Source organism: Crotalus tigris, unplaced genomic scaffold (genome assembly GCF_016545835.1).
Source record: "Crotalus tigris isolate CLP2741 ecotype Arizona unplaced genomic scaffold, ASM1654583v1 scf7180000017611.44802233496:7321179, whole genome shotgun sequence".
Classification (NCBI taxonomy): domain Eukaryota; kingdom Metazoa; phylum Chordata; class Lepidosauria; order Squamata; family Viperidae; genus Crotalus; species Crotalus tigris.
This window is the reverse complement of record NW_024096511.1, coordinates 5,437,416-5,453,161: the sequence shown is the minus strand read 5'-3', so window position 1 is coordinate 5,453,161 and position 15,746 is coordinate 5,437,416. Positions and strand designations below refer to the sequence as shown.

Here is a 15,746-nt window from a genome sequence, read left to right as displayed (position 1 = left end):
CAATAAATGTTAACATGGACTAGATGGCCTAAATCAGGGCTAGGCAACCTCAGTTCTTTTATGACTCATGGATTTCAACTCCCAGAATTCCTGAGTCAGGAATTCTGGAAGTTGAAGTCCATGAGTCATAAAAGAACCGAGGTTGCCTAGCCCTGGTCTAAATAATACTGTTTCTACATTTTCTGCACTGCCGCTGCAGCTTTCAACTCTGATTCAGCAACTGATAAGGAATTGCATGCAGTTCAACAACTTCTGGTCAAGAAACACAATGACTCAGACACACTTTCTGATAATTGCTCTCAATTATATCATGATTGAAATCTGATAATGCTAAAATAACAATAAAGGAAGTTTTAGAATGCCTTATGATTGAAAAAACTATATGGGTTTTGTGTTTCTGAACCTTAATTTACACCACTATGCCTACTTTTTAACTAGTACCAAATTCCAAAAGCCTTATGTAGTATAAAATTGTCCTTCCTAAGAATATTTGAATAGTGCTATGTGTGAATATTTGAAATATTTGGGGTTCAAACTACCATAGCTTGCTATTATGTTGACTTTAAAATTGTGATATATTATTTTTGAAAAACTGTATTAGTATCTTTTTTTAATGTAGAAGTGATGTGAAGAAATAATCTTGTTCTTAAAATTGGTAATAATTTTAAAAAACTTATTATATGAGAGATTTGGTAGATAATGGGATTTTTATTTTAGATGAACTAGTAGATAGTAACGATGTGTTTTCATTTTCTTTGTTAAAAGATAAATACCATTTGTCTGTTGCCACCCAATGGCAGCATTTACAATTACAACATTTATGGATAGCTCAGTTTGCAGCAGCAGCAGTTTCAGCTTCAGAAACACTTGAATTATTAAAAGGGATCATTAATCCAAGAGACAAGGAAGTCTACAATTAATCTTAGTAAACAACTGTTGTCAATAAATCAGGTTGATATGCCTATTTTAAAGACTAAATGGATATGATCATTTTAAACAAGCGGAGAACCACATTTTATCTACAAATTAGGGAATGGTTTTAATCTCAATAACAGATGTCTCAGTAGATTTTTTTTTTTTTTTGGTGCCTTCAAGTCAGGTAGTTAGAATAGGATCAATGTAGTTTTTTCTGCTAGTATTTATCAGAAGTGGTTTAACCTTAGGTTCTTTCTAGGCCTAAGAGAGTGTAACTGGCCCAAGATCACCGAGCTGACTTTATGCCTAAGAGTCACAATCCCCTTGTTCCTAGCAAACTATATCAAGCTGGCTTTCCAACAGATCTTCAACTATGGCTTATTCAACAAAAAGTAAGATTTCAGGTTTATTGGACACTATTGAATTTGTACAGAAAAGTAATGAATAAATGTTTTTGGAGATGCCAGATTTTGCAATGTTCTTAAGTTGTCTTCTAGGAAGAAGTAATTAGATATACTGTATTCACTTGACTTTGAGGTAAACTTTAGTATTTTGGAATGCCCAAATTATTTTAAGCTGCATGCCAATTACTGAAAATTGACATTTGGACAACTGAAATCGATTTTCTTCTTTCATATTCTCCATGTTATGTTAGATAGCTAGCTAGCTAGCTAGATAACCACACTCTGTAACCATGTTTTACTCAGGTTTTACTCAGATTTATAAGGTGTACCTGATATTTTTTGCTATGTTAACAATAGCAGTAACTGCAGAAAGATCATTCTCTAAACTAAAGCATACAAAGGAATCATCTGTGCGACATTTCACAAAAGGTTGTTGCTACTCTTGACTGAGAATGAGCTTGCCAGAAAAATACACACAATATTTCAAAGGTAAGTCAGGTGTTATAAGATGACTTTTGAGTAACCCTTTGTAACATACCTGCACATGACCTAAAAGGATGATGTTGTATTCCTACTGGGCTGTATAGGATTGACTCATTGTGGCTGCACAGCACAGAAATACAACATGTGAGACCAATAAACTATACAAACAGAAGAGGGTAAGAGTGATAGTAACCAATTTTATGACTGCCAGGCTGCTTGCCTAGAAAATAAGTCAGTACTGCTGGTGGTTTAATTATGGGAGATTTCGTTTCTATGGGGCAAGCCTGAGGGAGAGAAGGGGCTAGCATAGGCGAGGCTTCTATAGGGCAAGCCTGAGGGAATGAAGGGGCTAGGGTAAGAGAGACTTCTGTGGGGCAAGCCTGAGGGAGAGAAGGGGCTAAGATAGGAGAGGCTTCTATGGGGCAAGCCTGAGGGAGAGAAGAGGCTGGGATAGCAGAGGCTTCTGTGGGAAAGCCTGAGGGAGAGAAGGGATAGGATAGGAGAGACTTCTGAGGGACAAGCCTGAGGGAGAGAAGGAGCTAGGATAGGAGAGGCTTCTATGGGGCAAGCCTGAGGGAGAGAAGGAGCTAGGATAGGAGAGGCTTCTATGGGGCAAGCCTGAGGGAGTGAAGGGCCTAGGATAGGAGAGACCTCTGTGGGGCAAGCCTGAGGGAGAGAAGAAGCTGGGATAGCAGAGGCTTCTGTGGGGAAGCCTGAGGGAGAGAAGGGGATAGGATAGGAGAGGCTGAGCCTGAGGGAGAGAAAGAGATAGGAGAAATTTCTGTGTGCTAAATCAGAGAGGGAGAGAGGGAGAAGAAGAAGGAGGAGGAAGAGGAAAAGAAGAAGAACTACTACTACTACTACAACAACAACTGACCAGCCATTTGATGGCTTTCCCTACATGTGACCTGTCTGACCACTGACCATTACCTCATCATGTGTTCCAGCCAAGCAGTGGTGCCTAAATGAAGGACCACTGTGGACTGGCAGCCATACCAAGAGGACCAGGAGAACCCAGACTCCAGTGGCCTTTTTGGGGGTTGGTGCTACAGAAGCATGCACATTCTGCAGGGAAAAATTTTCATTTGCTTACCTGGCTATTTGGATGATGCTAGTTCAGCTTTGATTGGAGCTTTTTTGGTTCGGGCTGCTTGCAACATCTACATTTTGGCATGAAGGTGGGTTTGTCTTCTTCCTATCAAACAGTCTTCAGTGTTTTTACAGCAATGATTACTACAGAAACTATAGCTCTTGAACTTTGTAGCTTGGGAAGATGGACAACATAAAACAAACTGAAAATAACTTTATAACAAATGGTAAAATGATTTTAAAAATGTCTACAGCACAAAGAACAATGTGAAAAGGAAGACAAGTTTAAATATTGTTGTGTAAGAAAGGGATGAAAACAAGACAAGGATGAGAATAAGTAAAATGATAGGCTGGAACATCTGGGGAAAGTAAATACAAAGACAAGATAATACTACATTAATAAAACCGCAAAGTTCACTTTTCAAGAGGAAAAAAAACAACATCAAACCTTTCTACCTAGTCTTGTGAAAATTGTATATGTCAGATCCAAATAGCTATACAAAACAATCTGAGGGAATCTTGTAACAGTAATATTGGTAATGTAATAATTGTAATATTTTCCTGAAATACCTATGACTTTTCCCATTTGGGTGCTGATTGCTGCTGGGGGGGTACTTTGGTGTTATAAACTGAGAGCAAACCCCACTCCTTACTAGCTCTGAGTAATGAAACATCTACAAGAAAACAACCAAACTCAGAGAGAACCAAGGACCCCTCATTTCATCCCTGAGTTACAAATATTCTCCTTTATTGGTAGAATTAACAAATTTAAAAGTTGGATTGACTCAAATATTAGTAAGCTGCCAGTTTTGCTTTTTCTCATCATTCCCACTTTGGTTTATTTGTCAAAATGAAGATTTACAGGTCAGATGGCAGAGAGGCCTGGGTGCAATTCCTCCCTCTGCTAGTTATTCTCTTCCCTCTTTTAGCCAAAGAAAAAGGAGGCAAGCAAACCACTCTAAAGGGGCCCCCAAAACAGGGAGAGCAGGAAGGAAACCTTGAAACCAAGCCAGAGTTCCCACTCCCATTAATATTGTCACTCTCATTCACCCAGGCCTGTGCCTTGGAGTCTCAGCAAAAGAACCCAAGATAGGTTGCTACAATTTTTTTTTTTGCAGCTATACTGCTCTATGGGCAGAAAGCCCTCCATTAAGGGAATCACCCAACACCCTTCTGGCTATCTTTTTCTGAGCCAAGACATTCTCCCAAGCAGCTGGTATTTTAGAATTAAACAGTTAAGTTTCATTTGTAAACGTTAATATCACATTATGCTGAGATAAGACCTTTTATATATTTTATTTTCCCCCTGCTGTTTATTGGGTATTTCAATTTTAAATTAAGATTTTTACCTGTCGTTTTTCTAGTTATATGTGTTTTATAATCCATTAATAATATGGGTGAATTTAAACAAAAGCTAAACAAATGATATTTACTATTCAACTTTTTAACCAACCCACAGAGCTCTTACTAGGTAAGTATCCAATAATGTATTCTTCTTATGCTACAAAACCTAAGAATCCAATGTTGGAACAATAATCTGGGAAATTTAAATTACAGTCATAGAAATTAAAGGGTGTCTTCTTCATCTCACATAACTACACACGAAAGCAGCTTAAGTTTTCAACTTTTCGCTTGGGCTAAAACTCTTTCCCTTCAATGGCTTTGACTAAATAAAAATCTACCTGACTCACTGACAAAGGTTCATCTGTACTTCGATCATCTGAAAGCTTTGGAACTTCTAGTCTGTCAATGAAGGCCTGGAGTTCTTTTCTAAATGCCTTCATCTGGGCATTGATCCGATGAAGAAGTTCGTGTTCCCGTATCCTACTTCCATCGTCTTCATCGTCCAGAAGTCCAAACAGGTCCCCGTTTGTCACATAAATTCTTGCTTCAGTTATGATAGTACTGGTGTCAGAAATCAAACGGTCAATAGTCTTGCCCAGACGTTCAGCTTCACAGCGGATGTCCTTGGTTTGCTGCCGGTCATTAAAGCTTTTCTGCCATCCTACTGGGGTTGGATAGAAGGATCTTGTGGGGGTCAAGCAACGGACGTTGCGGACCTCCTCTGAGTCACTTTCTCCCCCAATGGGCCCTTCTCTTTTGCGGTGAGGGGGGCGAGTATCCTCATCACTTTCTTTCTTCCCTGTCTCACTTTCAGCATCGCTGTCCCTGGGACTCCCTCGGATCCCCAAATGAGAGGCCAAATCATAGCGCTGCATATTGGACATCAGTATTCTGTTCTCATATTGGAGCTGCATGACTTTGCCGCTGAGTTCATTAATTTGCATGCGGGCAGCCTTCAGTTCTTCCTGAAGTATTTCTGCTTTGGGACTGTCATGGTGTCGTGAACTATCGTGAGTTCCACTCTTGTATTTGTATTTGTTCAGCTCCGCAGTGACACGTTTGTTTTGTTCTTCTGCATCAGTTAAGTTCCTCCTCAACAGTTCAGTCTCATCTTCAACTAACTGCAGATGCTGCCTTAACTCTGACAGAGATTCATTGGGGTCTCCCAGGAGCGGGTTGGCTGCCCCTGAGAAATCATCTCCTCTTAAGTCATCAAGCTCTGCTTTCAGTCCTCTGTTCTCCACTTCCAGTTCCACTATTTTTCTTCCAAGGATATTGGCTTCTTCCTCAACTAACCTCAGACGGAGCTTGAGTTCTGCTTCTCTTGTGCTAGGTGGACCTCCTGCTTCCCCTTTTGGTAAGGGACTGTCTAGATCACCATAAAATGACCTATATTTCTGAAGATCATGCTCAAATCTGTCCTTCTCCTTGTCCACTTTGGCTAATTTTTTCCTCATCAGAGCAGCCTCTTCTTTGACAAACTGCAACTGGCATTTCAGATCTTCACTATCCTCCTGTGACAAAGAATAATCCCCAGTTATATTGCTCACTCATAGGGATGACAAATGACAATTTAGCACAAAACACCAATATATCCAATATATAAATACACAATTGGTAGGTAGGTAGGTAGGTGGAGATAGATAGATAGATAGATAGATAGATAGATAGATAGATAGACAGATAGATAGATATGGATGGATGGATTATAGATTTATTTGTAAGCTGCCCAAGGTCACTGAAAGTGAATAGGCAACCATATAAATTCTCTAAACCAGTGTTTCCCAAACTTGACAATTTTAAGGCATGTGGACTTCAACTCCCAGAATTCCACAGCCAGCGTTGCTGGCTGTGGAATTCTGGGAGTTGAAGTCCTCATGCCTTAAAATTGTCAAGTTTGGGAAACACTGCTCTAAACAAACAAAATCTATCACAGTAAACTTTACTAGTTTCCTGATAAATTTTAAGGAAGACAAAACTTTAATCCTCTTATATGTGCAATACTTGGAAATGAAAAACCTGTCGTTAGATCTGTCCAGGATTAATTAGAATTCTGACACTTCAAAGGCAAGTGTCAAAATAATGCTCAACAAAATAAAGCAAAGAAATAAATCAGAGTAACATTTCTAGTACAAGTTGCCAATCAATGTCTCAGAAGGTGGCAATACCTGTTTCTCTTTTGTCTGGCTCAAAAGCTAAGCAGGGTTTTTATTACTTAGATAGGAGACCACTAGGCAATCCAAAGGCTGGAAAACTAGATTGGGAAATTGAAAACCAAGAAGAAAATGACAATCACTTCCACATAATTTACAAAAAAACCCTTCATGGATATTCCTGTGAAATCACCAGTGATTTCAACTTAAAGAAAACTTTATTTTTGTTCAATCAACAGGAGCTACCTGTATTACACATCTGTTTGGGTTTGTTGCATACATGCATTACACATCAAATAAAAGCAATTTAAAGAAAATGTAAGGTGTGAACTAGCCTTGAATTTGGCTAAATACCCTTAAAAAAGAGTCTTCTAGAATCATTAAGACAAAGGATGATGATGATGTCATAGAAACAAGGTTAGTGACATCTTTTTAGGTAATATAATAGTGGAAGTATTGATCAGGATAATATTTCAGACAAAATTTAAAAATGCAGAGGCCAGAATTCCTCTGCATTTATCCATGGAACATAGACTAACAAGTTAGAGGCATAACATGGGAGTTTGACAGAGTGTCTTGAAGCCACTGATGTGATTTCCATACTTGCAACAAAGAGTGTGACTCGAGTGTTAAATTGTATCCTTTGCCCTCTACAGAAACATGATCATTTTGATCCAAATCTGATAAATGTGTTTCATAAAAAGAGCCCAGTTTTCACACAGTTGACTAAGGAAAGGTTTGCAATTGTCTACAGGAAATCCTCGACTTACGACCACAATGGAGCCCAGAAATTTGTTAGGTGAGTTTTGCCCCCATTTTATGACCTTTCTTACCATAGTTGCTAATTGAATCATTGCAGTTGTTTAGTTAGTAAATTGTTAAGTGAATCTGGCTTCCCCATTAACTTTGCTTGTCAGAAGGTCGCAAAAGGGGATCACATGACCCCGGGACACTACAACCGTCATAAATGTGAGTGAGTTGTCAAGCATCCAAATGTAAATCATGTGACCATGGGGATGCTGCATAAGTGTGAAAAATGGTCATAAGTCATTTTTTTCAGTGCCGTTGTAACTTCAAATGTGTTGTGATTCCTCGCCAGCCTGTGGATCCGGCAGCTGACTCTGAGGAATCAGATGAGGAAGAGGGGCCTGGAGTGACATCAGAGTCAGAGGAAGGCTCTGAGGAGCTCCAAGACTTAGTCGGATGAGGAGCCTGGCCCCTCCACTCGTGCTCAGATTGAGACACAGCTGTGCTGGGAGCCTGAGTTGGACAGTGATGAAGAACAGCTGGGAAAAATCCAGGATGCACGAAGGTGCAGGCAAGAGAAGCGAGTAGAACAGAGGAATGCAGTGGGGTAGCTCCAAAGGCAAAGGAAAAGGCAATAGGAAGCCATGCCTTAGCTATGCCTTAGTAAAAGGGAAGGTGTGGAAGGTGCTGGTTGCCAAAGGCAACCGTTCATGTTGAGGATCGAGTTTCTGTGAACTGTGTTTGTTTGCCTAGGACATTGACTCAGGTCTATAAGGATAAAAGGGGTTGTTTTTTTCTTGCAGTTCCTGCCTGTTACTTGGAAGAGGGGTTTCTCCTTGTGAGTATAACAAGGACTCAGGCTGGGACAGAACAAAATGGTCACTAAATGAACTGTTGTTGTTGTTGTTAAGTCGAGGACTACCTACATTCCATCACTTAAATGGTCATATGGTTTACTGCATTGTACCAGGGGACAGAAAAAAAATATTCTGTATCACCTCAGCAGACATCTGTTGTGACCTTTTTTCTGATTTTTGCAAATCTTTGCTTCCTCTTCTTTTCATACACTGTTGGAAAAGAAAGAGAAGATATAACAAATATTTTACTAAATGCATGCTATCCAAGGTTATTAAACCATCATTCAAACAACATGAAAATTTCTAGCTTTTTTAAAAAATATTTTTGGTTTCATCCTCCAGAGATAGTTACGTTGAAAACTAAGACAGCGTAATTAAATGTTCTTTAAACGTTCTTGTTCTTATTGATCTAAATGCAAATAGCAAGGAACACATCAAAAATTAATAGTAGTTTTAGAGAGAAAGGAATGTGACATGTAATTTTGAATATATATTAGTAAGAAGGCTACTGAGTGATTAATACTGTTTATGATAATTAACTATACCTATTACTGTTAGTTAAATACATGTACCCATTACTAAATATTGAAAATGTTACCTGGGAAAACTCCAACCCCAACCCCAACCCAAACCTCAATCCTAATCCTGACCCCATTTTATCCCTTACCCTATTAAAACTAATAAAATTTATTTTTTAAAAAAGAAAATTAATAGTAGATCATAAGTACCAAATAGCATTTTTAAACACGTTGAGTCAGGTACTGCCTTCAACACAACTGTACTCACTGAAGAGATCAAAATAAAAAAATAGTCTGAAATAATAATTTCCCAGATCTGCAGGTTGCTTACCATGATAAAATAATAAATGGACTTTCAAACCTGTCTGAAAAGCAAAACTGCTTTTCGCCCACGGATCAGCTGTAACCAGTCCAGTCAGAGAACAGACAGGAGACATAGCAAAGTAGTGTATTACAACCTTTGATGTACCTATCCCACCTCAGCCAATTTTGCCTGTCCCCCTCCCAGGGAGCAGCTTGTCACTAACCTCTTTCACTTTGTCAAATTCATTCTGAAGAGCGTGTTTAGTAATCTCAGCTTCTATCAGCTGCTGCCTTAACTTTTCATTTTCATCTTCTGTGGTGGAGCGTTTTTCTTCCACGTTTTCCAACTCATGGTGAAGTCTTACAGAAACATCTTTTGCAACCTGCATGGAAGGATACTTCACATTTTCAAGCAGGAAAACAACTTTCATAGCAGAGCTTACTACGCTCATGAAGTTTAGGGGTATGTTGTGATCAACTTATATCAGTTCCGTTAAATACCGAATAAAATGTTCTTCCTAATTTTTTTTAAAAAATGAGTGCAGTTAGGGTTACTTCAGGCACTCCAGTTTAGTTTTTTGAGAGTATGATGAATAGAATTCCCAAAGATTAATTCTTTGATCATTAGAATCATGGGTCCAATCCAGCCAGCAACTGGCACGAAGTCTGATTTTTCTCAGGGGAATTATAACCTTAAGGAAGGAAAGTAGGGCAAAAATTGAATTAACGAAGTACAGGTAGTTTTTGATGTACGACCACAATTGAGCCTAAAATTTCTGTTGTTAAGTAAGTTTTGCCCCATTTTACGACCTTTCCTACCACAGTTATTAGGTGAATCACTGCAGTTTATTAGTTAGTAACCTGGCTGTTAAGTGAAACTGGCTTCCCCATTGATTCTGCTTGTCAAAGGTCACAAAAGGTGATCACATGACCCCAGGACACAGCAACAGTCATAAATATGAACCAGTTCTCAATCATCCAAATTTTGATCGCATGATCATAGGAATGCTGCAATGGTCGTAACTTTGAAAAACGGTCATAAGTCACATTTTTTCAGTGCTGTTGTAACTTTGAACAGTCACTAAAAGAACTGTTGTAAGTCAAGGACTACCTGTATAGTAAATGATAAGGAGACATCTTCATTGGTAGATCTAGGAAAGCCAAAACCACATTGATATAAAATATTTATTTAACTATTGAACATGTTTTACGGTAGCTGTAATTAAAAATAAAAACTCCTGTATTATTACAATGCAATGCAATTATATTTCAGTTATCAGCCCAAGCATTGGGTAATTAATTTTTTTGATTTTAGCCCAGGCAGATGTTTCATTTAAACTCATTTTAATATTCTTTCTTCCAAGTTGGTATGCAAAGATTTATGAATTTAATATTCTTTTTCCTAGATCGAACATCTCAAAGAAAAAGGAACTAGTTAGAAGCAACCTTAGGATTTATTGGAAAGCAACCATTATAAGATTGATCCATTCTTACAGGAAATTCAGTATGAACTATTAATAAACAGGATAAAGATTTTTACACCAATGATTCTGCCATGATAATATAACCTCATGACATATTTACAGAGTATGTAAATGATGCAGAGTATACGATGCAGATTTAATTTAAAGAAATTGAAGATAAAACAAAAGATTATATATATGAGTGCAGTATGTAAACTGCCCAGGTTCGAATCCCATAAAGGGTGTGGCTAACTGAAGAAAGCAGAATGAGCTCGAAATGGCCATCTTAGGCTCCCAATTTAATTCTTTAATTCTTTGTCAGAAAAAGAAATTTGGATTTGTAATGTTTCGCAGTTGCAACCTGAGCCTGCTTAACGCCCCTAGTTGGGGGGCTGCAAGGCAAAAGAGATTGCAAAAAGTAAAACTGCAGTATAGCAGTTAAAAAATGTCAAGGTGTAATCAATCAGACATCTGTCTGAAAACCTTCCTGCATATACTCCCTTGACTTGGCTGGCAAAGAGGGAGGAGAGCCTATGGCTTGGTGGTTAAATCATTGCCTAGTATGTAAATTGCCCAGGTTCGAATCCCATAAAGGGTGTGGCTAACTGAAGAGAGCAGAATGAGCTCCAAATGGCCATCTTAGTCCCATTCGTCATCTTCAGACTGCTGTTTTTGGCTTCTTGCTCCTAGAAGCAATTTGACACAGGAGAAAACCCAAATAACCAAAGACCTACCGACCTACCTACCTACCTTCCTATGTGTTTGTGTGTGTGTGTGTGTGTGTGTGTGTGTGTGAGAGAGAGAGAGAGAGAGAGAGAGAGAGAGAGAATGATTCTACCAGGGCAAGCCATTTGCCTCCAACTGTTAATCCTTCAAGACAGGCCACATCAGGAAATAGACTCCACTGGTTTAATTGGAACTATACTTTATTGATTTAAGTCATAGTAACAGAATCTTGAAAGCTGGGTTCTGTTTTGTCTTCCCTCCTTCTTATATCCTACTGAATTAGGACAAAGTCGGTCTGGGCTTCTTTATCACACATTCTATTTCCCAAACTTAAACCATGCTTTTGTTTTTGCAATTATTTCTGCATACTATAGTTTCAGAGACCCATTTCTGAGGATCTCTACATTCATCCTGGGATTGTAACATTAACTGGAGTTATATCCTTTTTTTTTTTGTTTCAATTGAAAGAAACAAATGGTATGTGGCATTGATTTCTAGATCCATTCACTAAAATTAAATTAAATTATAAGCTTTAAGGCTGTAATTTCATTTGGAAGTCATTGAAATATCTGTTAATTGATCACCTGGAATGTGATCTCTACTGACTCCCTGGTGATTGGATATTTCTAAATAATTGAGTAAGGGGGGGAAAAGTAAAAAATGAGCATAAGGGGTTAGCATCTACACGACAGACACATCATTCTGATGACTGCCAGATGTTTTGGTCTATGAGTCTCATAACTGACAAATCAGGCTGGTTCAGACTGGTGAGAAATGTCCGAAAAACCAAGACAGTACCGCTTTGCTTATTCTGCCTTATGTGATTAAATTCCAGTTGTCAAAACCACAAGATAATTCAGACTTCTGTTACATTTGCCTTCCCGCAAAAGATTATGAGAACTAAAGGTACCACAATTTGATTGTTTTTTTCATCAATTGCTCCAAATTACCTTTAAATCCTGTTCCAAGCTACGAAGAAGTTCTCCATCAATTTCTCCAGTTTGTGCATAACGGAGCTTCTTCCGCTCTGCTTTTCGAAGACGATACTGAAGGATTCTACAGTTTTTGTTAGCTCTTTCCAATTCATGGCGCACTTCCTGAAGCTGGCAAGCATCCTCTTCAAAAAAGCTGTCCCTCATCTCATCCATTTCAGTTCTAAGTTCATCTATTTCATTCTGACACACATTCAGAAGGAATAGATAGAAAAGCATAAAATGACATCAGATCACATTGATAAAGAACACAAGATATGGTAATTTACCCATAGTTGTTAAATAACTATTATGAGAGAAGCATATGGCTTCCCACTATCTTCCTTATCCTTACAAGTATTATAAATGGCAGAAGAAAAAAATTGTGATCCCAAATTAAGAAATGATCCATTTATATTTCAAATATTCCTTGAATTGGCCAAAATAAGACATTAAAAGCATGCGCACATGTAGCACAATGAAACTGCTTCATAAGCCAGAAGAATCCCCAAATATATTAGCCGTGTATATTTTACAATGCATGCATATGGCAATGAGAAGCATGAAGAAGGGAGTAGAACATCTGGCAAATCATATTCAACTATGTGTATTTTTATCTCTGAAAGGTGCAATAATCCTAGAATATTTATTTAGAAAATCATAATTTCTAAAATGTCCATAAGTCAGGGAATCTCAAACTGGGTTGAGGCCGCTAGAGAATCAAGAGTAATTTAGAGGCTAGTCATAATTTCTCTAACATGCAAGCAAAGCAGAAGTATTGTCAAATCAAAGTATGGTCTTTGATCCTCAGTTTGCATTAGCAAGTCCATAGATGGCAGTTATTATACCACAAAGTCTGAAAATCTTTGAGGAACATAGATAAAAATGTAATTATTAAAAGTGAATGTCTTACTTACTTCTTGTCCAACCCTAACTCCAATGAAACCATTATCTTTATTTATTGATTCATTTATATTTATATCCCGCCTTTATTTTGTGCAACTTAATTTATGGGAAGTCACAGATTATTATTTTATGGAGTTGTAAGTACCACTAGGTTATATTATGTCTTTTACTTCATCAGTTTGCTGAATTGAACCTCATTTTAACTTATATAGCTATAGTCAATTTGGTGTACAATAGGACAAGCAAATCTTCTAGTCTAGAATATAAGGTGAAATATATATAAAAAAATCCCGCCTGAGGATGGAAAAATTGTATTATATTCACATCAAAGTTCATAGCCAAGGATGTATGCACTCCCTTCCCCACCCTTCTCTTAAACTAGAAAGCAGACCAGTAGGTATCTTGACAACAACTTGATCTCCTCAAAGGAGAATTCACCATTAGCATTCCTTCTCCTTTCTTTTTTGGAACAGACTAAAACACCACCAGCATGTGCACATATACACTGGAACTCAGACAGACCCCCATTATTTCTCCCCTTCTGTATCTTTTGATCACCTTGAGGTTTTCATTCTCCTCCTCCAGTTTCTCCATCTCTTCCTGTAGCTCCTGCTGCTGCTGCTGGGATTCCTGGGTTGTGTTGTCTTCCATAGTTCCACTGAGGCCACTGCTACTTTCATTTTCAGGCAGCACCATGGAGGAGGAGGAAGTCGAGGAGGGCAAACTGCCCACATTGCCATTAGCTTTGTTGTTGCCTTTGTTCTGCATCTGGGTTGCTGATAACCCTTTCCTGAGATGAAACTGAATGAGCTCACTTTGCAGGCATCCTTCTTTCCAGTAATTGCCATTGTTCACTGATACAGCCTGGCCTTTCCCTGAACCACAAAGCGACGAAGAAGCTGAAGTTGCCTCTCCTGCACTCTTCTTGTTTGTTTTACCCCTGTTCCAGCTCTTGGATGGCAGCTGAGAAAGCACAAAACTACCCACCCTTTCCCCCTTCCCTCCTGATACAAGCTGTTGTTCTCCAGCTCTAAGACCTGTAAGTTCAGTGTCTTTGGGAGGTGCCTCTTGTGCTTCAGCTGCAGGCCCAGGATTTGGTCTGGGACACCCTCCCGCCGAGACCAGGAATGAGGCAGGCTGCTCTTCAGCACCATCCCCGGCATGGACAGCTCCCAACAGAACTGAACTCCTTGTTGATGTAGCCTGTAAGGGCAGCTTGTCTCCTTCTGTTCCTCCACCCTTGACCCGGCTAGTTTTCTGCCCTATTGGTGACTGCTGCAATAACTGCTGCCGGGTAGAGCTTGCTTTCGAGACAGGAACTGCAGCTGCTGCTGTGAAGCGGGATGAATTGGCAGCTGGCAAGGGCTGGCGGACAAGAGACTCCTTGGGTCTGCCTGGAGAGAATGCACGCTGCTGCTTAGTTCGGCTGCTGCTGCCCTCAGGAAGCAAACGAGGAGAGACGGTTGCAGCACCGCCTCCACTAGGCGGCTGGCTCATGGCTAAATCAACCTAAATCAGAGGTTGCTGAAATATTCAGCCCTCTCTGGCTCATTGTCTTCCTGCCCTCCTTCGGCTGCTGGTAAGTGAAGCACACACAGAAGCCTTGTCAACAGCCCTGCCACTCAACACAAAGCAAGCCTATTCACCCCACGAAGAACAATGTGCCTATAATAAAGGGGGTGGAGTTTGAAATTGCTCCATGAGGTTAGCTCACAACCTTAGATGTAAAAGAGGCAGGTCGTGACTGGAAGCTTGCTTTTAAGTCCCTGAAGCAACAAGCAGTTCTCATTTTTCATGTGAACAGACTGAATCTTTCAGCTGCAGCTACTTTTCTTAAAGTGCTTCTTCCACAAACCGCATGTTCCAAAGTACTTCCACACGTCAGTGAGGAGGGATCCATTCATTAGTTTCAACACAGATTGGTCCAGCATAGTTAAAAACAGTCTCTTCCAACTGGGAGGAAAAAACTGTGATGAGACTTAAAATAATCCATATCTAACATGCTGTAAAATAAATCAATAAGAGATCTGTTAGAAAAATCTAATTCCACGTATCTCTAATAGTGGCTTTTAATGGGAAGAAAGAACAGGTTTCTCCAACCACCCCTTATTCTAACAAACTCTGAATGTATTGAGGGGAATTCAGGGACAATGAAAACTCAAATAATCATAACGAAAAATAAACACTTAAATTTATTCAAATAAGAACATTAGTGAAGGAGGGAGAGGTTGAAAAAAATTGCTTTCAGTGGGTGCATCGTCAGCTATCAATTGTAAAGTCAAAAACAACATTAAGACACTTTAGTCAGAAGCACGCCCCAATGAATTCAATAGCTTTAAGTTACAAAGCAAAGTCAACACAGCAGTGCAGCCTTCATCTAACTCAAATTCTTATTTTGTTGTTAGCTTTTGTGAAACTGTCACTTTACTTTACAATACAGCAGCACCAGCCAAGTGGTTTTTTTCCAAGTACTAGAAACAAGAGGGTGAAATATGAAACAATCTTCATTGTTGAATGAAGGATGGTTTGATTTGCAAGGCTTAGTTAAATTTGCATATACATCAGTTTGAACCTAACTTCTGTTTTACTCCACATATCAACACTGAGGTAAAGAAAATGTAAGAAAAAGTTTCACACATTGTATGAACCCTTTGTTTAAACACAGATGAAACACCCCCTTCCTAGCCTGGTATTCTCTAAATACTTTTAGTGTCCTGTTTTCATTGTTTTACCTAACTGATTATATCTGGCCTGAGATTCTGGGAACTGTATTTCAACACAAGGAAGGCATCAAGTTAGAGAAGATTGATCTAATTAGTAAGCCCTGATTAAGTAGGATTTTTTTTTCTTGCTGTATTTGCATAGAT

At 39.0% G+C, this 15,746-nt stretch overlaps 1 protein-coding gene across 9 annotated transcripts in view; it reads right to left on the bottom strand.

The window, feature by feature from the left end:
- The window catches only part of SOGA3 (SOGA family member 3), a 37,605-nt gene that overhangs the window by 19,756 nt on the left and 2,103 nt on the right, over positions 1-15,746 (bottom strand). For 5 of the 9 annotated variants that reach the window (XM_039324970.1, XM_039324963.1, XM_039324991.1 and 2 more), the window contains exons 2-7: positions 13,438-14,882; positions 11,953-12,177; positions 9,038-9,196; positions 8,134-8,202; positions 4,574-5,749; positions 2,896-3,250 (exon numbers count right to left, since the gene is read on the bottom strand). In XM_039324970.1, the coding sequence (XP_039180904.1) occupies positions 3,140-3,250; positions 4,574-5,749; positions 8,134-8,202; positions 9,038-9,196; positions 11,953-12,177; positions 13,438-14,376 (2,679 nt within the window). In that variant the 5' untranslated portion in view covers positions 14,377-14,882 and the 3' untranslated portion in view covers positions 2,896-3,139. The remainder of the gene's footprint in view (positions 1-2,895; positions 3,251-4,573; positions 5,750-8,133; positions 8,203-9,037; positions 9,197-11,952; positions 12,178-13,437; positions 14,883-15,746) is intronic. The other 4 variants (XM_039325025.1, XM_039325034.1, XM_039325016.1 and 1 more) reach the window with 3 other exon arrangements.